The following is a 22,253-nucleotide window of genomic DNA, read 5'->3' as shown; positions in this document are numbered from 1 at the left end:
TATCCTGAGGGTCTGAGAACCTGGGCTCAGAAGGATCCAGTTAAAGGAGGTGGCAGTATAAGGGAGTTTTGGGGGAAATTAAAGTGTGGTTGTGTTGAGAAAATGCCCTGTGATTGGCTATTTTGTGTAGCATTGAGTTGTTTATCACATACCACCCCACTACCTCCAACCCTAGACTGCTAGTCTAAACCAACCCCTCCATATTACAGATAGGGAGGAAGGACCAGAGAGGGGAGACACTTGCCCAAGACTGGAACAAATTGATAGGGCTTCTCCAAGGGACAGGAAAAACCTCATCTGGGGGAGGTGAAAAGATGGACCCAAGGAACCTGCCTGACGGATGGAGTCCCTCACAGGTAATGAACTGAGAGTTGGCAAAGATTCATAAGCCATGATCACTTGGGTTGATGGGGATACGATTGGGATGTAGACTGTAAGTGATCGCCCTGGTGCAATTATCAATAATATGCAAAAATAGGTCTTGATCCATGACACATGTAAAACCCAGAGGAATTATGCTAAAGGAGGGGGTGAAGGGAGGGGAGGGATAGAACATGAATCATGTAACCACGGAAAAATATTCTAAATTAAACTTAAATTCTTAAAAAAAAAGATTCATAAGCAGGACCACTAACCCATCATCAACACTCCCTCCCTCCCCAAAACACACATAAACACACAGTTTAAAACATCAGACATCACTAAGGATTTTTAATGTTTCCTCTGTCTTCCATAGGCCTCATTAAAAAAAGAGAATATGCATTTTTAGTGTGTGCTACATCATCACCAGTAAACATTTCATGTGCTGTCCATACAGGCAGGGGTGGGGCTATCTCCATTCCCTTCTCCCTACCCCAACAAGCTATCCCTTTGCGCTTTTAAACTGTCACTGGCCATGGACATCACCCAAGTCTGTGCTTTTAAAGAACTAAGTTAGTGTTTCATAAAGTCTCCATCACCTGCATCACTAGTTGTTTTAGTCTTGTTCTAACCCTTCCCTTTCACCTTCTCCCCCCTACCCACCCAGTTCTAGACCTAGGCTAGAGTTTTCTTCTTTGTTTTTTTTTTTATCCTTTGGGCTTCCCATCCTGCCCAAAGCCACCATGTCAAGAAGAGAGATGAGGGGGGTAAGGAGGGTAGCTTTCACAGAAAAAAAGGGTGAACAGGAGGCTGGAGGCCAAGCCTTTTGGGGACTGGTTGAAGAAAGTGGGGTTTATCCCCGAGATGAGATTTCAGATGGGGGAACTATTATTAGCTGCCTTAAAGTATTTGCTGGAGGAACTGGAGATTTGCTGTTGGGGCCTTAAAGGCATTATTGGGAGCACTGGGTATAAGTGGTGTGAAGGCCAAGTTAAGTTCAATTTAAGGGAAAATGTCCTCACAGACTTAAGCCAACACAAAATGGGGTGCCTTGAGAGGTAATGGGTTCTCATTTACTAGAGGTCTTTAAATCAGAACTGGAGGATCATTTCTCTGGGATGGTATATTGAAGAGGTGATTCCTGTTAAGGGATAATTGGGCCAAAATGACCTCTGAGGTCAGTTCCAACTCTAAGATTAGTCTGTGTCGGAACCCTAATTCCAGAGTAAGGCTGACATTCTAATCCAGTTTAGAACTTGTTACACAGCTCTCTGGTGGGGACCTAATCTTCCCACTTGTGGAACCCCGAGAGAAGGGTAGTCCTCACTGGGGGCTGGGACTTAAATGAAACTCCTAAGAAAGGAAGGGGAATAGTGCAGGTCATCAAAGAGAATAGTCAAGTCTGGGAGGGTCCCTACTCACCAAAAAAGCCTTTTTTTCATAGGAACTAGATTAAAATTAAAAAGAAAAGCAATACCCACATTATTTGAAAGAAGAAAAAATATATAGGCCAAGCCAATAGCTGGTCCCAGTGTTTGGGGATGAGAGAGAACCCCATATTCAGGCTTTATTATGACCGTTCCCTTTTGGGTAGACTAAATTTCAGTTTCACACTCTAGGATCCCTGCTCAGGGCCTTCCCGTCATCATCTCCTTCTTTCTCTCTAGAAGCTGCTGTGGGAAAGGGGAGATTTTCCACATATATTACCCTAACCCAGCCACCTGGTGCTGCTTAACTCCAAGGGGCCCCAGACTTCCTGCCCAAGTTCTGGGAGGCAGTTGTGGAGCATTGCTGAGGGGGAGGGGAGTTCCAGAAGGAGGGACTGATTCCAAAGCCTCTGCCTCCTTTGCTCCTATAGCCAAGCTTCTTACCCTCCAAGACAGTCTCATTCAGGGGAGCCCCAGGCTCTTCCCAGCTTCTGCTCTTAAAAGGGGGTGGCAAGAGAGCTCCCAAAGGAGGAGGAATGGAGGGAAGATTTCCCAATCAGACTGCAACAGCTTTATAGCTTTTCTCCCAACAGTCTCCCCTATTCCAATCTCTTAGTAAAACACAAACATGAGTGAGGAATAGGTAGATGGGGGGGGGGCTTCTCAGAGCATCCTCCCACCAGCACCATGTGTAATTCTAACCCCTTCTCCCATCAAACCTCTTTCCAGCAATGGCTAGTAGCCAGAGAACAAAGTCAAGATAAAAATCTATGGGGAAAGAGAAACATGGAGAGAAAAGAGAGGGACTACATGGAAGAAATTTAGAAAGCTCCAAAGTAGGGAGAAGAGTGGGAGAGGGAGACACACATGGAATTCCCAGGGAGGGAAAAAAGAGCTAGAGAAAGGGAAATCAAGTGGAGGTCTGGCTCTGCTGCCTCGGTATTGCTTAATGTGGAGAGGCAATCAGGTTGGACATCTGGCATTCATTTGTGGAGAGGGAAGAGGGGAGGGAAATAGAGAGAAAGGAGGAAAATTGATTCCTGCTTCATACTGAAGTGTTCGTTGGCCAAGAAAACACTCCTGACCCCTGTATGTCTTAGAGGAGAGCAAGCTGTCCATAGATGTCAGGCAAATAATCCATCCCCACCCCCTCCAACCCAGAGTTGCTTCATTCCCAGGATCCACCAATCCCCACATCTAGGAGAAAGGAGTCACACAAATATTCTTTTCTCAGGCATAGATGAATTAGAGGGGTCTCCTGCAACTAAGACTTCCTGCCAAGGTCCCTTCAGAGGGCTATTCTACCTGGACTCTGGGAGTCCCATAGTAAGGTGGAAAGTCACAGGGAGTGGGGACAAAAATAAGTCAGTTGTGCAGAGCCACTCAACAATCCCCCCAACCCCATTCACACACGGATCTCATCCTCTTCCTCGTCCATAAATGAGAACTCTTTGTTGGGCTGTCGGGCAAGAGGGACCCGAGCCCTCTCTAGCCCGTGGAGCGCAGGGCTTCGTTCCTCTAGGATTCCAGAGGTACAGCTGGAGATGGAACTGCTGTCTCTTGTGGTATGACTGCTCACACTTCGGGCGGATGCTGGGCTGGGAGCTGCTGCTGCCCAGCCCTCATCATCCATAGTGCAGGGAGGCAGCAGTGGTGAGTCTGGACCAGGCTTCTCTTCCTGCCGTGGCAGAGGAACAGCAGCAGAAAGTGGGGGCTGGATGCTGTGGCTTGGGCCCTCATCACCATGGCAACTGTCCTCTTCCTCTGGGTCCCATTCGTCCTTGTCCATGATGCTAAGGACATCCCCCAGCATGGAGGGCCCCAGGTCAATATGGAAGGACATAATTGATTCTGCATGCTTCAATCCATAACCAGCCTTGGGTACGTGAGGCAGGTCTGTGATGTCCCCAAAGGCCCGCTCATCAAGTATAGAGTCAGGTGAGTGGGCACCCCCAGATCCATTCAGACGATGTGTCTTCTCCCCAGATCCTCCCTCCTCCTCTACCTCTTCCTCCTCTGCTCCTCCAGTGGCTGCCTTCTTCACAGGACTGGACGAAAGGCTCTTAGGCAGCTTGCCAGACCCCTTTTCTGCTGCCTCCTTCTCGTTGAGTTGTGGCAGGGACACTGCATTCTTCACAAAAAGAGCAGAGTCCCTCAGAGAGCCAAGCATGTCCCGTCGGTCTCCCCGTGTCACTGATTGAGACCTCTTGCTTCCCCGAAACTTTCGAGATAGGAGGCTGGGTTTAGATGAGGAAGTGGCACTTGCCTGCTCTTCAAGGGACTCAGGGTCTGCCTCCCCGGCTTTACTGTTGAGGAAGGAGGTATCCCCAAAGGCATCCCCAGCCCGTCCCACATGCATGGTGTGGCGGAAGTCACCCAGGGGAGCGCTGATCATCTCTGCTGTGAGGTCCACTCGGGAACGGCGCTTTGAGTGGGCTGAGCTGGACACTAGCTGCTTGAGAATTGGCATCTTCTTGGGTTAGGAAGGCAGGCCCTCCCAAAGTCAAATGCAGGATGAAGATTTCTGTATCTGGATCACGATGAGGATGGGATGAAGAAGAAAATATAACAGCAGGGTCTGGAGAACAAGACACAAAAGGTTAATTCAGGTTGGAAAAGCAACATAAAAGATACAAATAAATCTGCTACTGAGTTATGGTTTATGATTTTTCTTTTTCTTTAAGCCTCAATTCCCTTTCCTCATCCTTGTTGCAAAGAGCAGAACAGATAAAAAGAGCCCAGAAGATGGACTTCTCAATCTATTCTACCATTTCTTCCCAATGATCACCCCAGACGAATGGCTATTAGCAATTCTGCTTTAGAGAATAGAACACTCCTAGGAACTTGGGGAATCAGGTTGGCCAACTTCTCTGAGAAGTCAAACTATATCTTTTCTACTTTAACATAATGATAGAATATTAGAGTGGGAAGGATCTTGGAAATCACCCATTCCCTTCCACTCCCTTGTTATTTTTTTTTAAGATAAGCAAATTGAGACCCAAGAAAGTTGGGATCACTTACCAAGGTAACAACACAGCCAGGCAGAACTAAAACGCCAACCCATGCCTTTCTGACTCCCAAATCCCAAATGGACCTTTTAATATCCCTCGTGGCTATCTACTGCACTACAAACAAAAATGAAGACCTGCACTGGCTTAGTATCATGTCCTCCCTCCACCTCCCAACAAAGTTGAGTTTTGTGATGGGAGACCAGAGGAACAGATCATGGGTCCAAGGTCCAAGAAGGAGAGTGACTCCTGAATTGTCCTTGATGGTATCCAGCCCTTCTGGAAAGTTCCTTATACTACCTACCTAATTCCTGCAAAAGTCACTGAATAGTTCAATTATGGGTCAGAATGGATAGAATAAGAGGAATAAGTTTCCCCACAAGCTTACTACACTGCTTCTCAGACAAGATCACCACCATCAGGACAATGAGCCCAAGTTATGCCTTGGCACACCATAAGACATGGATGGACTTTGAAGGGGGTGCTTAAAAAGTATAGCATCAAGTTAAATAATTGGTATCTGGTTCAGCATTTCTACAAAATTTTTCACATTTTTGATATGCTTTAAGTGTTAACTTCCCAGAAGAGAATAATAGGAATGATGGGTTACTGTTTCTTATTTTAAGCCTCTGAAATTGGACACTCATGAATCTTTTTGTACTTAAAAAAAAAAAACAACAAACCCTTACTTTCTCTCTTACAACGGGAAATAAAAAAGACGTCCAATACCTGATCTAAATTGCACACCAAACACCTTTCTCTTTAGGGGAGACTACTAGATGTAAGCCAAATCTAAATTCCTTTTTTTTTTTTAACTTTTTCTGTCCTAGAATCAATACTGTTTATTGGTTCCAAAGAAGAAAAGCAGTAAGGGCTAGGCAAAGGGGGTTAAATGACTTGCTCAGAGTCACACAGCTAGGAAGTATCTAAGGTCAAATTTGACTCCAGGACTTCTAGGCCTAATTCTCAATCCACAGAGCTACCTAGCTGACCCCTTCCCCCCAAACTAAACTTTCTTTTAAGCAATTTCTCTCTGGAATCTGGGGAACCCAGAGACAATGAGAAATTCTGTTGAATTTCATAGTGTTCCAGGGATGTCAGAACAATGGAAGGCTCACTTCTACAAAACCACTAGGAGACCAGGCAACTTGTCAGTTTACAAATCGATGCGGTCAGTTCATCACAATGACTTATTGCCCATAGGAGGAGAGAAGTCTTTGGTGGACTTTCTGATTAGGTAGAGGTGATAGACATGAGGTTCAGTAGTCTCCTCTGAGCAGAAAGGACCATCTACCTTTCATAAAGATGACCTGAACCAGACACTAGCTCCCAGAGTGAAGGAAATGTTTGATTCCAATCTCCAACTCCTTTCCCTCCAATTGAAGGGGCCCCCAGATCAGCCAGAAGAGAATAGTGAATCCAGAAGGTTGTTCCTTGTTCCTTACCTAGAACTATAGCTATGAAGATTCCTCAGGTGAGATGACTTTCAGAATCAGATAGCCAACCTGATTCGTTAACAGTTTCAGATGGGCTTATACTTTAGGATGATGACGACTGGCCCATACCCTCAACCAGCCCGGAAAGGAGGAACAGAGAAGTCACAAAAGAGTTAGACTCATGTGACTCCTGGCCTTTAATTATGATGTTACAAGTGAGCCAGAAGATGCAGTCATAGAACAACCCAGGTAACAACACTGGAGGTTGCCTATGTAAAGGCACTCTGCATATGTTTCCTGATACTCATGTGTTCAGTTTGTGTCTTTCATTGTTATGTAAATTTGCTTCTGTGTTTATTAATGCTCAGCTATGAATTTTTTTGAACCCTTATCATCCATAAGCAGTAAGGGCTAGGCTATAGGGATTAAATAACTTGCCCACTGGCTAGGAAAGTGTCTGCAGTCAGATTTGAACCCACATTGGTCCTCATGACTCCAAGCCTGGCTCTCTATCCACTGAACCACTTAGATACCCTGGCTATGCTTTTTTTTTTGCTCATTTGTTTATTTGTGTATATAAACGTAACAGATATTTATTAATCATTAATCATTTGCTATGTGCCACCTAGCAAACCAAGATCTGAGGATACAAGTACAAGCAAAAAAAAAAGAGAGAGAGAGAGAGAGAGAAAACCATCCTCAGGCAGCTTATAATCTAATGGGGGAACACAACACACAAAAGAGCTGAGGGAGGTGGAAGCCAAGGTGCCACTAGAAGGGACCTGGTGTCAAAGAATCAAGGCCAGAGGAGGATGAAGGTTGGCTTGCCTGGATCCTTCACAAAATGGAGGCCACATGGGGATATGACTGGGGATGTAAACTCTAAATGATCACCCTAGTGCAAATATCAATAATATGGAAATGGGTATTGATCAATGACACATGTAAAACCCAGTGGAATTGCTCATTGGCTATGGGAGGAGGGGGAAAGGAGGAGGGGTAGGAAAGAACCTGAATCATGTAACCATGGAAAAATATTCTAAATCAATTAAACTTTAAAAAAAGATACAATATTCAAAAACAAAACAAAATGGAGGCCACAGGAGAAACTGACCAGTGGAAGGAGGCCAGCATTATATAGAGGGATGTGAAATGTGGGAAACAAAAGAAATAATATCTATAAAGCACTTTGCAAACCTTAAAGGGCGAGGTAAATGTTAGTTATTATTACTATACACTAATAGTTATAATTGTGTATAATCTTTGTAATGTTATAGCTTGTTTTGCTACTTGAGATTTGTTTACGTAGTATGGATATGTGTATGTTACGTCTTGCATGTAACTTAGAAGCATCCTGTCTAATGATGTGTCAATATTGTATTTTGTTTTGCTTTGTATTTGTTAATATGTATTTGCTTGGAATGGTATTGTGGAATGATTATCTGAGATGCTGGGGTATATACCTCCCTCCCTCCCTCCCTCCCTCCCTCCCTTCCTTCCTTCCTTCCTTCCTTCCTTCCTTCCTTCCTTCCTTCCTTCCTTCCTTCCTTCCTTCCTTCCTTCCTTCCTTCCTTCCTTCCTTCCTTCCTTCCTTCCTTCCTTCCTTCCCCTTCTGTTTTAGTATCAATTCTAAGACAGAAGAGCAGCAAAAGCTAGGCAATTAGGGTTAAGTGACCTGCCCAGAATCACATAGCTAGGAGGTATCTGAGGTCACATTTGAACCCAGGACTTCTAGACTCCAGGCCTGGTGCTCTATTCACTTTGCTACCTAGCTGCTCCAATGCTGGGATATTTTCAAGGGTTATATTTATTTTGATGTTTATGCCATAAAATTACAGATTTCATGTATTCCCTGGCTAATTTTTTTTATGAGGACTACAAAATTCTGATGTTGAGGATAGTTATAATACTTGGGTTCTGAGTCTTGATATGGAAGCTGTAAATTCAAGCAAACACTCCCCAAAACTCAACAGTTTGGTAATTAGTCTTTGAATTTATTTTTGAAGGCTTCTGGGGGACAAAGCCAGAAAAGAAGAGTTAGATCTTCTATGAAAAGGAGAACCACTGACAGAATCTTCCAAGCACCACTGGAGACTATCTTCTCTCTCTCTGCCTCTTCCAAAACTGATGGGCTATGACAGGATGATCTCGAGTGGAACTAAACTTGCCACTCACCCCACCCCATTTGCATCTTGCATATTGAAGAGGGCATCAGGAGGTAAAGCCACTCTCTTTAAGGTCCTTCTCTTGTCCTCTTCTACCAGTAGCCCCCCCCCCAAACCCTGGTATTACCCACAGTAACCCCACGGGGACAGAACAACAGCCTAATCATGCTAGTCCTCCTCCTCCCTCTGGTGGGTTTGTCCAAAACACATAGCAGGACATTCGGTAAATCAGGGTGAACAAAGGGCATTAAAGTGTTAGCTTAGCACCCGAATGGGCTAGAAGTTGTTCTGGCTGCAATGAAATCAAAGCCAGGTCCTATGCTCCATCGAGTCAACAACTTTCCAATCTGCAGTTCTCAGCAGCTCTGTCTTTACAGAGTTTGAATGCAGAGAGTAGCAGAAGGCTTTTGGAAAAGCAGCTAGTTTATGGAATTATATTGAATATACATCATATATGACAACATATATTATGTAACACACATAATATGTATCATAGAAAAATAGAATATATTTTAATTTCCTTTTATATAATTTAATTTTAATTTTTGCAACAACCCTGAGAAAAAGCAGGGATAGATACAAAAGAGTACATAATACAAGGTATTATCCCCATTGAACAAATGAGAAAGTCTAGGTTAACTTGTCAAAGGTAACACAAGCTGTGCTGGAACTCAGAGCCCAGCTCAGCATTCTGGTCACCATACCAACTACCTGGTCTGGCCCTGACCATCATACTTCCCTATCTTAGACTCTCTAATTTCTCAATTCCTGTTTACAAAAGCTACCCATAACTCTGCTCTTTTGTTTGTTTTAAACGCTTACCTTCCATCTTGGAGTCAATATTGTGTATTGGCTCCAAGGCAGAAGAGTGGTAAGGGCTAGGCAATGGGGGTCAAGTGACTTGCCCAGGGTCACACAGCTGAGAAGGGTCTGAGGTCAAATTTGAACCTAGGACCTCCCGTCTCTGGCCTGGCTCTCAATCCACTGATCTACCCAGCTGCCTCCCATAACTCTGCTCTAATAGTCTGTAAACCAGGGATTCTTTTTTTCTTCTTCTTAAAAAAAAAAACAAAAAAACAAACCTTGCCTTTCATCTTCCAATCAATACTAGGTATTGGTTCCAAGGCAGAAGAGCAGTAAGGGCTAGGCAATGGGGGTAAGGTGACTTGCCCAGGGTCACATAGCTAGGAAGTGTCTGAGGCCAGATCCAAACCTAGGATCTCTTATCTCAAGGCCTCTCAAGCCACTGAGCTACCCAGCTGTCCCCCCCCTTAATTCTTAAAAACAACAACAACAAAATCCTTACCTTCCATTTTAGAATCAATACTAAGTATTGATATTAAATATTAAGTTATTAATATTAATACTAAGTATCAATTCTAAGAGTGGTAACCATTAGGCAATGTGGTTACAACAATGCAAATAGAAAGAATCACCACACACACACACACACACACACACACACACACACACACACACACACACACACAAAAACCAAAAGTCAATGTAACAAAATAATTAGGAAAAACATTGCTCTAAAGGAGGAAAATGTGAACCCTCACTGCCACCCCACCCCTTTGAGGAGGCAGGAGATACTGTATGTTGAGTGTGTTTTCAGATTTTTTTGATGTGATGATTGTTTATGCTGATTTTTCTCCTCTTTTTTGTCTTTAAAAGTATTATTTAATTATGTTTTGTGTGATAATACATGTATAACCCAGATTGAATTGCTTGTCAGCTCCGGGATGGGTGGGGGGGCAGGGGGATACAATTTGGATCATATAACTTTGGAAAACCTAGGTGGAAATTTGTTAGTAAAATTAAAAATAGTAAAAAAATAAAATAACTAGACAATTATATATAATTATATAATATTATTTATTAGAGCAATGAGGTAGTTCAGTGGATAGAATCAGGCCAAGGGATGAGAGGTCTTGGGTCCAAATCTAGTCTTCAATACTTCCTAGCTGTGTGACCCTGGGCAAGTCACTTAATCCTTCATTTCCTAGCCTTTACTGCTCTTTTGCTTTGGAACCAATACACAGTATTGATTCTAAGACAGAAAATAAATGTTTAAAAAAGATATATATTATTTATTAAATGCAATAGTTCTCTATGAGGGGAAGGGAAGAGATACTGGTAAAAACTATGGTAATGTAAAAATAAATCAATAAAAACTTATTTAAAAAACACTAATTTTTTTTTTTAGTCCTTCTCTAAATGATCTCTCTCATCCCAGTTTGAAACTCCGGCCCATAATCTGTCTGGCAGTGTCCTCCATCTCCTTCCCTTAAAGATCAAAGGCTCAGATCTGAAGCTTGGTGGGAAGCAGGGCTGATTGGAGCAAAGAGAAGAAGGGAAAGGTAGGGCAGAGACTGGCAATGCCTCCGATGGGTCTGTTAGACCCACAATTCCAGCTCCTACCTGGATGATCCAGGCAGGACAAGGTATCCACACCTTATTCCATGTGATACTCTGGTGCTTCTTTTGCCATCCATCTAGGACTGGGATAGAGAATCTGAGCCCACTTCCCAAAGCATACTTATATGATCAGGACAGCTGAGTAGCACAGTGGATAGAGGGTCAGGCCTAGAATTGGGAGGATCTGGGTTCAAATCTGGCCTCAGACACTTCCTATCTGTGTGACCCTGTTTGTCTAGCCCTTGTCCCTCTGTCTTAGAGTTGTTACTAAGAGAGAAAATAAAAGTTAATGAAAAAACAAAAACAAAAAAACCAGATGATCTTGAGAATTCTGTTCACTCTTAAGATTATAAAAAGAGGCATTGAAAAGGAAAGGGAGTGACCAAATAGGAGAACAAGACTGCCTAATTATTCCAGGAATCTTTCTCCTGGAAAGGATCCCTCTATTCATGGTATTAATGGTTAACAAGAGCTAGACTTGGGAGTTAGGGAAAATGGGTTCAAGTCCTTCCTCTGATATTTAAGAGCTATGTGACCAAGGGTACATGAGTAGCTGGGTAGCCAGTGGATAAAATGTTGAGCCTGGAATCAGGAAGGCCTGAACTCAAATTTGAACTCAGATACTATCTATGTGACCCTGGGTAAGTCACTAAACCCTGTTTGCCTCAGTTTCCTCATCTGAAAAATGAGCTGAAAGAAGAAATGGCAAACCACAGCCGAGAAAACCCCAAATAGGGTCAGGAAGAATCAGACGTGACAAATGAGTGAATGACAATAGCAACCCCACAGCAAGTCACTCTCTGAGCCTTGACTTCTGTCTTTGTAAAATGAAGAAATTGGTCAAATCTGACCTCAGACTCTTCTCAGCTGTGTGACCCTGGGCAAGTCACTTGACCCCCATTGCCTAGCCCTTACCACTCTTCTGCCTTGGAGCCAATACACAGTATTGATTCTAAGATGGAAGGTAAGGGTTTAAGAAAAATGAAGAAATTGGGCTAGAAAACCTTTCAGCTCTAAATCTGGGATTCTATGTTTTCCAGAAAAGTCAACCTTCCCTCACCCCAACCAATCCAAAGTATGTTACTTTCTGGCATTTAACTTCCACCTCCCCACCATAGGGAACCTGAAACTTGTTGAGTTACTCAAGGATCAGAATTAATGGCTGGATGAATTAAAAATTTCCATCTGTAGGGCTTGTTCCCTTCTCCACACATCTCCAATGGCCATGGTTGCACCCTCTGTTTCAGTACCAAGAGAGGTTCACAATAGCTGCTCCTGGACCGCCCTTTTGGGATATTTGTGGCTCCCAGCCCAGCTGGCAGAAAGGCAGATAAAGGAGCTTCTGTAGGGAGGAGGAAGGAAGTTAAACCTGACCTAAAAGAAACCAAATGACAGCCAGATAGTCAAAGTGAAAAATCCCACCTAGGGCTCTTATGACTCCTCGGATCCTCCTCTTCCCAGCAGTTATCATTAGAGGGCTGGGGACAAGTATAGAAGGAGCTACTTGTTAAATAAGCCTGTGGACTAATCAGGATTCCTGGCTCCTAGTCACAGAATCTAGTTTAACCCCCCCATCCCCACCCTTTCATTTTTTTTTAAACTCTTGCCTTCTATCTTGGAATCAAGTTTATTTTATTTATTTATTTTAAAAACTCTTCTCTTCCATCTTAGAATCAGTTCTGTGTATTGGTTCCAAGGCAGAAGAGTGGTAAGGGCTAGGCAATGTGGGGTTAAGTGACTTGCCCAGGGTCATACAGCTAGGAAGTGTCTTAGGCCAGGTATGAACACAGGATCTCCCATCTCTAGACCTGGCTCTCCATCCACTGAGCTACCCAGCTGCCCCCTTTTCCATTTCTAAATCTAAAGTCCTATTAATAACACATTTATTTATTTATTTATTTATTTATTTATTTATTTATTTATTTGTAAACCTTTTCCTTCCATCTCAGAATCATTGTTGATTTGATTTTAAGATAGAAGAGTGGTAAGGGCTAGGCAATGGGAGTTAAGTGACTTGCCCAGGGTCACACAGATAGGAAGGGTCTGAGGTCAGATCTGAACCCAGGACCTCCTATCTCTAGACCTGGCTCTCCATCCATGGAGCCACCCAGCTGCCCCCTTGTTATCAAGTTTAAAGAGAAGAGCATCAAGGACTAGGCAACCATGGTTAAGTGACTTGGTTAGGGTCCCACAGCTAAGAAGTGTCTGAGGACAGATTTGGACCAAGAGCCTCTTAACTCCAGGTCTGTCATCTATTTATTATGCTACCTTGTTGCTCTCCCTCCCCCGGTTTTTCATATTAACAGATGGGAAATTAGGCTCAGGCAATAGAAGTTACCTGCCAAAAGCCAGTGTTAGAGCTCAAAGTAGAACCCAGATCCTGCTGACTCCCAGTTCAGTGTTCCATCATCCCATCTCCTTTCCCCTAGCACCGTGTTATTCTCTCCTCCAGGAAGATAGCAACAGCTAATTACTATCTTAATATAGTGAAACAAGCATTTTATTTGGGATCAGAAGACTTGGTTGGGGTCCTAGTTGGCTCTTATTTAATACTTGTGTGTTGTTGAGTTTTAGTCATGCCTTCACTCTTCGTGACCCCACAAGTTTTCTTGGCATTGCAGTGGTTTGCCATTTTCTTCTCCAGTTCATTTTATAGATGAGAAAACAGAGGCAAAGAGGCGAAGTGATTTGTCCAAGGTCACACAGCTAGTCAGTGTCTGAGGTCAGGTTTGAATGCAGGAAGATGTTTTCCTGCTTCTGGACCAGCCCTCTATCCGCTTCACCATCTAGATGCTCCAATATTTGTATAGCCTGGGGTAATAATAAAAGTCACAACAATATAGCTAACATTTCCATGGTACTTTTGAGGTTTGCAAAGAGCTTTACCCATGTTCATTCATTTGAGGCACTTCCCCAAACCGGGCCTCAATTTTTCCATCTATAAAATAAAGGACTCTAGGCCAGTTGGGACTCTTAACTTGGGGTCCACTGACCACCCAAGGCTTTCAGGGATCAGTAAACTTGGATCAGAATACATAAATGAATCACGTATTTATTTTCACCAACTTCTACCTAAAATTGAGCATATCCTTCAATTATGAATGGAGGCAATAAATATTATTCTGAGAAGGGACTCAAGTTTCACCATTATACAGAAAAAATGTACTAATTCCTAGCCTGGAGATCTTAGCTTTTTACAACCATAACATTCTAGTACTTACATTCTATGGACCTCAGTTGTTATTCACACAATGTTTGACCATCATCCGTGTGCAAATCTACATTATTAGGTATTTTGAGGGGATCTAGAGAGAGAAGAGCAATCTAAGCCCTCAAAGGGTAGCCTGAGAAGTATGTAAAGTCCAACTGAATACAAAAAAGGAGAGGTTGAAACTAGGCAATATATATTTTTTTAAATAACTCTTTCCTTCTGTCTTTGAATCAATCAGTTCCTAGACAGAAGAGCAGTCAGAGCCAGGCAATGAGGGTTAAGTGACTTGCCCAGGATCACACAGATAGAAAGTGTTTAAGGTTACATTTGAACCCAGGAGCTCCTGTTTCCAGGTTTGGCTCTCTATCCACTGAGCCACCCAACTATCCCTTTAGCCAGATAGTCTTAATGGAGTCAGCCTAATTTTCATAGTTGCCTGAGTACAATTTTTGGAATTTCTAGCCTCATAGAATGATGCCATATGCCAAGGCTTTCTCCTTATTGAGTTCTTAAAATTTTTATTTTTTTTAAACCCTTACTTTCCTTCTTAGAATCAACACCATGTATTGGTTCCAAGGCAGAAGAGTGGTCAGGGCTAGGCAATGAGGGTTAAGTGACTTGTTCAGGGTCACTCAGCTAGGAAGTGTCTGAAGTCATATTTGAACCCAAGACCTCCTGTCTCTGAGGCTGACTCTCAATCCACTGAGCCACACAGCTGCCCCTGAGTCCTTTTAAATTTAAATAGATAGCACTAAGGACTAAATATGTAGCATATACAGTATTATAGTAGCTTATAAATACTTACCCTCTGTCTTAGAATTAATACTATTTATTGGCAGAAGAGAAGTAAGGACTGGGTGATTGGGGTTAAGTGACTTGCCCAAGATCACACAGCTAGGAAGTATCTGAGACCAAATTTGAACCCAGGACCTCCCATCTTCAGGCTTGCTCTCTATCCACCGAATCATCATGCTGAACTGCCCCTGGCAGCATATAGTATTAAGCACCTACTATGTGCCATACACCAGGAAAAGAGAAGCCAACCAGCCCCACAGATGCTAAAAACTTTGCAGAAGTAGTTGCCCTGGTAACATACACCAAGGAGGGACTTCCTGCCCTGGTCATCATGTCTATTGCTACTCTGAGATTCGTAATGGTCCCTTCTTCCCTATTTCCATGCTCACTCTTCCACCATACCCTCACTAGGGATGACTCATAGTGGCTTTCCAGATCACCAAAATGCCCCTAGTGAAGGAAAACCCCATCACTTCCCAAGGCAACCCACTGCATTTGGGGACTAGTTCTAAGTGGGAAACCTTTTCTTATAGTGATCCTAACTCAGCCTTTCTACCACTTCTGCCCATTTCTTCTAAGCCTGCCTTTTGGGACCACATGTAACAGATCTCCAGCTCCTCTTACAAATATTTGAAGACAGTTAGCATGTTCCTGATGCCAAACCTTTTCTTCTCCAGGCTAAACAACCTTAGTTTTTTTGTTTTTGTTTTTAAACAGTTCTCAGAGGGCACGACCTTTATTTCCCCCATCTCCTTTTACAGTAGGGTCATACAAGCATCAAACTGCCAAGACTTTCTACTTCCCACAGAGTACTTTCTCAAGAACTTCATGGGATAGGGGAAGGGGGCAGAGCGTAAGAGAAACCCAGAGAAGGCAAGGAGGCAGGCCACGTGTGTCTCTGCCAGAGAACCTAGGGCTGTGGTCTTCTGGAGAAAAGGGAATGCTTTACTTAAACCCATTCCCTACTCCAATCTATCTCCAATGATGGGGGAAGAAAAGAACAAAAGCTTGATGGCTTCTAGATTAAGTAAAAGAACCTCTTAAATTAAATAGTGAGACTTGGTTACTAATAATACACAATTTATAGATTCTAAGATGGAAGGGAGGGAGGGAAGGAGGGAGAGGAGAGGAGAGGAGGGAGAGGAGAGGAGGGAGAAGGAGAGAGAGAGAGAGAGAGAGAGAGAGAGAGAGAGAGAGAGAGAGAGAGAGAGAGAGAGAGAGAGAGAGAAGAGGGAGAGAGAGGGAGAGAGAGAGAGAGAGAGAGAGAAGAGGGAGAGAGAGAGAGAGAAGAGAGAGAGAGAGAGAGAGAGAGAGAGAGAGAGAGAGAGAGAGAGAGAGAGAGAGAGAGAGAGAGAGAGAGAGAGAGAAGTAAAAAGAAGTCTGAGCTCTCCTGGGGCAGTTTGGTTCCAGCAGCTAGATGAAGGTTCTAAAAGGGACAAAGGGTGGGACAGAGTGAGCCCTGCTTCAGGAACAGGGGCTGCCACAGGAAGGGGGAAACAGATTCACCTACCACAATAGTCTAAGCTGTTCCACATCTGGGGAAGCCACCTCTGTGGCCATCACTGTAGCTTTTCCTTCTTTCAAAGTCAGTGGGTTGGGGCAGGGTTGAAGAAGGGTCCTGATGGAAATGAAGTCCCTATTACAAGCTTCCTATGGGACATTGCTTCTGGTCATTCCCTCCCTCAGGCTTCGGGCTGCCAGATTCCGGAGGCAGGGCAGAATTCAGAGTGGTCAGCCCTGAAAATGAGCCTACAAGAAGGGAGCAGTGGCCTTCTGAGGCATCTTTGCTGTGACTCAGCTAAGGGGAAGAAGCTAAAATAGACTTGAGGATGGTCACTCCCCACTGGCCTCACCCTGGACACCCACTGCCTGGGGAACAGAATCTTTCCTTCAAGGTCGTTTCCTTTTAACAAAGGATAGTAGACATCTCAGAAGATCTGTATTTTCCTGAGTGCTAAATCAACTCCCATCTAATATCCCTCAAGATAAAGACACCAAGTGCTCCTGGTGGGACTCAGCCTTTGACAAAAGTCCGTACTCACCATAACCCCTTCATATATGGGCTTGTTTGCTGGAATCCTGGCTTGACATTAGGGAATTTTTTTTTAACACTCAGAGCTGTCTAAAAGTTGCTTGGGGGTGTCTTGGGGTGTGGGGTGGGCAGGGTGGATTGTGAGCTTCCCATTTAGTGGGAGTCTTCACACAAAGGTTGGATGATGACTTGTTAGGTGTGGGTCAAGTAAGATGGCCTCTGAGGTCCTTTCCAACTTGGATTTTTTGGAATGGTTAGTAATATTATCTTATCCAATCTCCTGAAACCCAGAGAAGGCAAACAACCTTCATGGGTCACATAGCTGAGTAGAGCTGTAGGTAGGACCTTCTACATCCGATTGAACTTCCGAGATCTTTATGCAGAAACAAGGTCATCATTACCACCTATCCCTGCTGGTCTCCTGGAGAAGAAGGAACTCAATCCCTCACTACTCCAGTCTCTCTTGAATAGGGGAGAAGAAGAGAACAAAAGCTCAGTGGCTTCCAGATCAAATGAAAGAACCTCTCAAGTCAAACAGAGATACTGAGATATTGAAGTCTACCCTGGAGGACAAAAGCTTCCATCGTGGAGTATGATGGTGGGGGCAAGGGAAGGCTGCTGGGGTGCCTTCTTCAGGGTCACCAGGCTGTGGCCCCACTACAGGCAATCCTGGTGCTAGAAAGAACACACAAATAGAGTGATTCTAGCAAATGGGAGTTTTCTAGAATACTCACCAACAATCCCCAAGGGTTGGAATGGTTGTTCTTTGCATGGAATGAAGGGTATTAGGAAAAGGCTTTTCATTTGAGAAGCAATTCACCAGAGCCCCAGAAACTTAGAAACCCTAGCAGTGCTGGCACACAATTACTTGTCAGCTCCTCTCTTATGCCCAGAACATCTGGGAATCCCTTCTTATCCCTTCTCTCTTTTCATCCAACCCTAAGAAAACATCCTGTGACAGGCTAATTCGCCCTCATTTCATTCATAACATTAGGAGCAGGAAAAGATCTTAGAGGTCATCTAGACTAACCGCCCACATTTTTCAGATAAGAAAACAGACCCAGAAGAGGTCAGTGATTTATCCAAGGTTACAGAAGTAATAAATATCTCAGAGCTTCAAACCAAGTCTCTCAGTACAAATCCAAGCTCTTTCTACAATACAGAGAAATTCTCATCTCCTAGAGGAAATTGTTCTTGGAAATAAAATGCTGGTGAGGGCAGCTGGATGGCTCAGTGGATTGAGAGTCAGGCCTAGAGATGGGAGGTCCTAGGTTCAAATATGGCCTCAGACACTTCCTAGCTGTGTGACCCTGGGCAAGTCACTTAACCCCCATTGCCTAGCCCTTATCACTCTTCTGCCTTGGAACCAATACATGGTATTGATTCTAAGATAGAAGGTAAGGGTTAAAAAAAATAAAACAAAATAAAATACTGAGGCAGCTAGGTAGCTGTACATAGTGTACCAGGACTGGAGTCAAGAGGTCCTGAGTTCAAATCTGACCTGGGACACATCTGTGTGACCCCAGGCAAGTCACTAAATTATGAATGCCTAGCCCTTACTGCTCTTCTGTCGTAGATCTGATACTAAAGGGGCAGCTATGTGATTCAGTGGTAGAGAGCCAGGCCTAGTTATGGGTTCAAATCTGCCCTTAGATACTTTCTAGCTGTGTGACCCTGGGCAAGTCTCTTAACCTCCAGTGCCCAACTCTTACCACTCTTCTTCTTTGGAACTGATAGTATCAGTTCTAAGATGGAAGATAAGGATTATTAAAAAAAAATTGATACTAAGAAACAGAGTTTAATAATAATTAAAAAAAAAACACATACACCTAAATTCTACTCTAGGGCATAGGGATGGGAAGACAGTCAGGACATTTGTCTTCTCATCCCTCTAAAATTATAGCCAGGATGATGGCAACTTATATCATTGTGGAAAGAATATTGAACCAAGGGTTCTAGACCTGGCTCTGCTACTAAGAAGTAGCATAACTGGGAACAAGCCTCTCAGAACCTTTCTGGACCTCAGTGTCCTCATCTGTAAAATGAAGAGTTTGAGAAAAGTTGGGCCCAGAGAAGTTTCTGAAATGACACCATTAATTCCAAGGAAAACAATTCTGAAAGACCTCAGAACTCTGACCCCTGAAGGGACCCATCATAACATCAAAAGCCTGAGGATGAAATAAATGCACAGCCCCTGGCAGAGAGAGGAGAGATGCACAAGATGAGACATGCATTTTCAGACATTGTGACTCGGGTGTTGTTGGGGTTTATTTTTTTGTTTTGCCTGTGTATATTTATCATAAGGGAGCACATCTACAGATAGAGTAGGATCATGGAAAGGTGGGTTATGGGTAATAGTAGACCTGGAAAAAAAGTTATGACATGTTATTCACTGAAATCAATTTATTGTAAAGGGTCACTAAATAAACCTGGATGGTTGTAACAATGCTCCATATGACATTTAAAAAATGAAATGAATTTTAATAAATTAAATTAATAAATAAAAAATAAGATGAAGGCAGTTGGGCTAACTCTGTGGGACCTAGCTCTAAGAGTTTATGATCTATAACTTTCCTGTCCAGAAAAGAAGGGAGCTTAGGCATCTCCCACAAAAAAAAAAAGCCAGGACCAACAGCTGCATCCTGGTGCCACCTACCAGATTGAACAAGAGAAACTAAGTACTCCACCACCCCAAAGGAGATCTGCTTGTTTCCTGTGCCTTAAAAAGAATTTGGAGGTTGGAAGGGACCTTAGAAAGTAGAAAGTCCAGCCTCCCACCTCTGGCAGGAATCCTATCTCCATCGTGTTCATCATCCAGTATCTTTCTCTCCTCTAAAATCCAGGAGAGGGTCCAGTTTGTTAATCCTAGTTATCTAGAAGAGAGTTTAAAAGGCAGTGATAGCGCAGGGGAGACAGCCTATATATAAGCTATAGCTGAATTGCTTAGCCTCTCTGATAGGAGAAGGACCAGCTAAGGACACCCTGCTGCTCTCTTAAGAGTTCCTAAGTGGGAGAAGGCAGTTGTTTCCCTAAAACAGAGCTAGAGAAGCAACACCTGCTTGGATCTTGTCTCTGCCCTTTACTTCTGTGATCTTGGAAAAATCACTTCCTCTCTGGGCTTCAGTTTGTCTCACCTGTCAACTGAGGGGGGTTGGACAAGAGAACCACATTTCTTTAATGCTTAAAGGCTAGAATTCTCAATCTTTTGTTGCATCATAAACCTCTTTCAAAATCTGGTGAAATCCTTTGGCCTCTTCTCAGAAGAATGTTGGTTTTTTTTTTCTAATTTATTTAAAAAACAAACAAACAACCCTTACCTTCCATCTTAGAATTAATATTGTGTATTGGTTCCAAAACAGAAAAGCAGTAAGGGCAAAGCAATGGGGGATAAGTGACTTGTCCACAGACACACAGTTAGCAAGTATATGAGGCCACATTTGAATACAGGACCTCCTAACTCCAGGCCTGGCACTCTAGCCACTGTGATACCCAAATGCTCTTCCTTTAAGGTTTACAAAGGACTTTCCCCATAAAGAACTCTGTGGGATAGATGCTTACAAATGTTACTACTGACCAGTTTAGAGATAAGAAAACTGAAGCAAAGTAGTTAATGGCTGTGAGTAGCTAGATGGAGAGAGAGCTGGGCCTGAGGTCAGTAAGACTCAACTTCCCAAGTTCAAATCTGGCCTCAGATACTAGCTGTGTGACTCTGGACAAGTCTTCTCCTCTGTAAAATGAGTTGGAAAAGGAAATGGCAAACCACTCCGGTATCTTTGCCAAGAAAATCCCAAACGGGGTCATCAAGAGTTGGACCTGCCTGAAATAACTGAATGACAGCAGTTAACTGACTTGTCTGTGGCTATAAAATAAGTGCCTGGGCTGGGATTCAAACCCAGGTCCCTTATACTTCCAGCCCAGGGAGATGAAATGAGAACAACTGTGATCTGAGCCCCTGGGAAGTCTGGGGATTTTTCTAGCCTGCTCTTAGGAGGGGTTGGTCCCAGGATAATTTTAACCAGAGAAGCTGTTTAAGGCCATCCCAGTAGGGATACCACACTGCCTGTCATTCCATAGACCTACCTGCCTCTAGGTCTTTCGGAGGTCCCCCACTTGTCACTGTCCTTCCCCTCCTTGCCTTGTAGCAAAGCTTCCCAGACCAGCTCATTCAACCTCCCCTTACTAGCTGTCATCCAAGTGAGTCACTGAACTTGCCTGCCTCAGTTTCCTCAACTGTAAAATGAGGATCATCATAACAGCTATATACTAGGTTGTTTTGAAGATCAAATGAAATATCTGTAAAGTGCTCAGACACAGTAGGAACTTAATAAATGCATATCTTCTTTCTTCTCTTCTCTCCCTTCCTTTTCTTCATCCCATCCCTTTCAGGAATCCCTTTTTGCTCTGACTGAGCAAGTTGAGGGTCAAGCTGCCATCAATTCTGATTAAGGAGATCTAAGGGGGGCAAGGAAAGGAAAGAACCTGACTAGATTAGATAGTTCCAAAGGCATACACCAGTTCTAGGATCTTCTCACGGGAAAGTGCTAGATCAGTCTTCCCAAAGTAGCAGCTCTCCCCAGCTGGCCTGGCCAGAGCCTTGGGCTCCCTCAGCTGCAGCCAGAAGAGCCAGGTTCCCATAGAAACATCCGATGCCTCTAAGCCTTCAACTGGAAGTACTGTGGATGTCTCCTTCCAGGCAGAAAAAAAAAAGGGAGCAAAGGTCCTGAGCTTCACCACATACTTTTAATAGCAGTAAGTAGCCCCTCACCCATTCCAGAGACACCCCTCCTGGGGAAAGCAACGGTTAGGGTTCAGCTCTTGAGCAGAACAATGGGAGAGAGCTGGAGGGGAGGGAGAGACAATGCTACAATTTCTCTACCACTTCTCCTTTTTTTTCTTCTTCTTCTCTGGTTATTTATAAAGAAAAGTCAGTGGAGTTAGGGAAAACGCCCTATGACTCCCAAGTTTTGGGGTTTCCCTCCCCTTGCCACTATGAGGGTGGGCTTTTAACTGCTTCTCTATTTAAAGTCACCCTGGGAATCAATCCTTCCCAAGAGCACCTAGGTTTCCCAGACTATCCACGGGCTCAGGCCACTATTGCTGCCTCTTCATTTCTCTTTCTTTCTTTCTTTCTTTCTTTCTTTCTTTCTTTCTTTCTTTCTTTCTTTCTTTCTTTCTTTCTTTCTTTCTTTCTTTCTTTCTTTCTTTCTTTCTTTCTTTCTTTCTCTTCATTTGGAGGGAAAGTTCAGGTTGTCCTGCGGGGTTGTCCGCTGGGTACATGCCTGTCACTCTCAGAAAGAGCCACCCACTTGAAAGAATCTGCTTCTCCTCTCAAAGTGAATGACAGCCTCCCTGCCCATCTCCTTCTGTGGACAGCACTACACCAATCTTCTTCCATGGT

General features: G+C 43.6%; 1 protein-coding gene across 5 annotated transcripts in view; it reads right to left on the bottom strand.

Moving 5' to 3' along the window:
* Positions 1-682: 682 nt before the first annotated feature.
* CDC42EP4 (CDC42 effector protein 4) overlaps positions 683-22,253 on the bottom strand; it is a 34,468-nt gene continuing 12,897 nt past the window's right edge. For 4 of the 5 annotated variants that reach the window (XM_007482701.3, XM_007482700.3, XM_056817210.1 and 1 more), the window contains one exon: positions 683-4,365. In XM_007482701.3, coding sequence (XP_007482763.1) covers positions 3,193-4,257 — 1,065 coding nt within the window. In that variant the 5' untranslated portion in view covers positions 4,258-4,365 and the 3' untranslated portion in view covers positions 683-3,192. Of the gene's footprint in view, positions 4,366-6,240; positions 6,413-22,253 lie in introns of those variants that run through there. The other variant, XM_007482699.3, reaches the window with a different exon arrangement.

Source organism: Monodelphis domestica, chromosome 2, assembly GCF_027887165.1.
Source record: "Monodelphis domestica isolate mMonDom1 chromosome 2, mMonDom1.pri, whole genome shotgun sequence".
NCBI lineage: Eukaryota > Metazoa > Chordata > Mammalia > Didelphimorphia > Didelphidae > Monodelphis > Monodelphis domestica.
The sequence above is the reverse complement of the archived record's forward strand: the minus strand, read 5'-3'. Positions and strand labels throughout refer to the sequence as shown.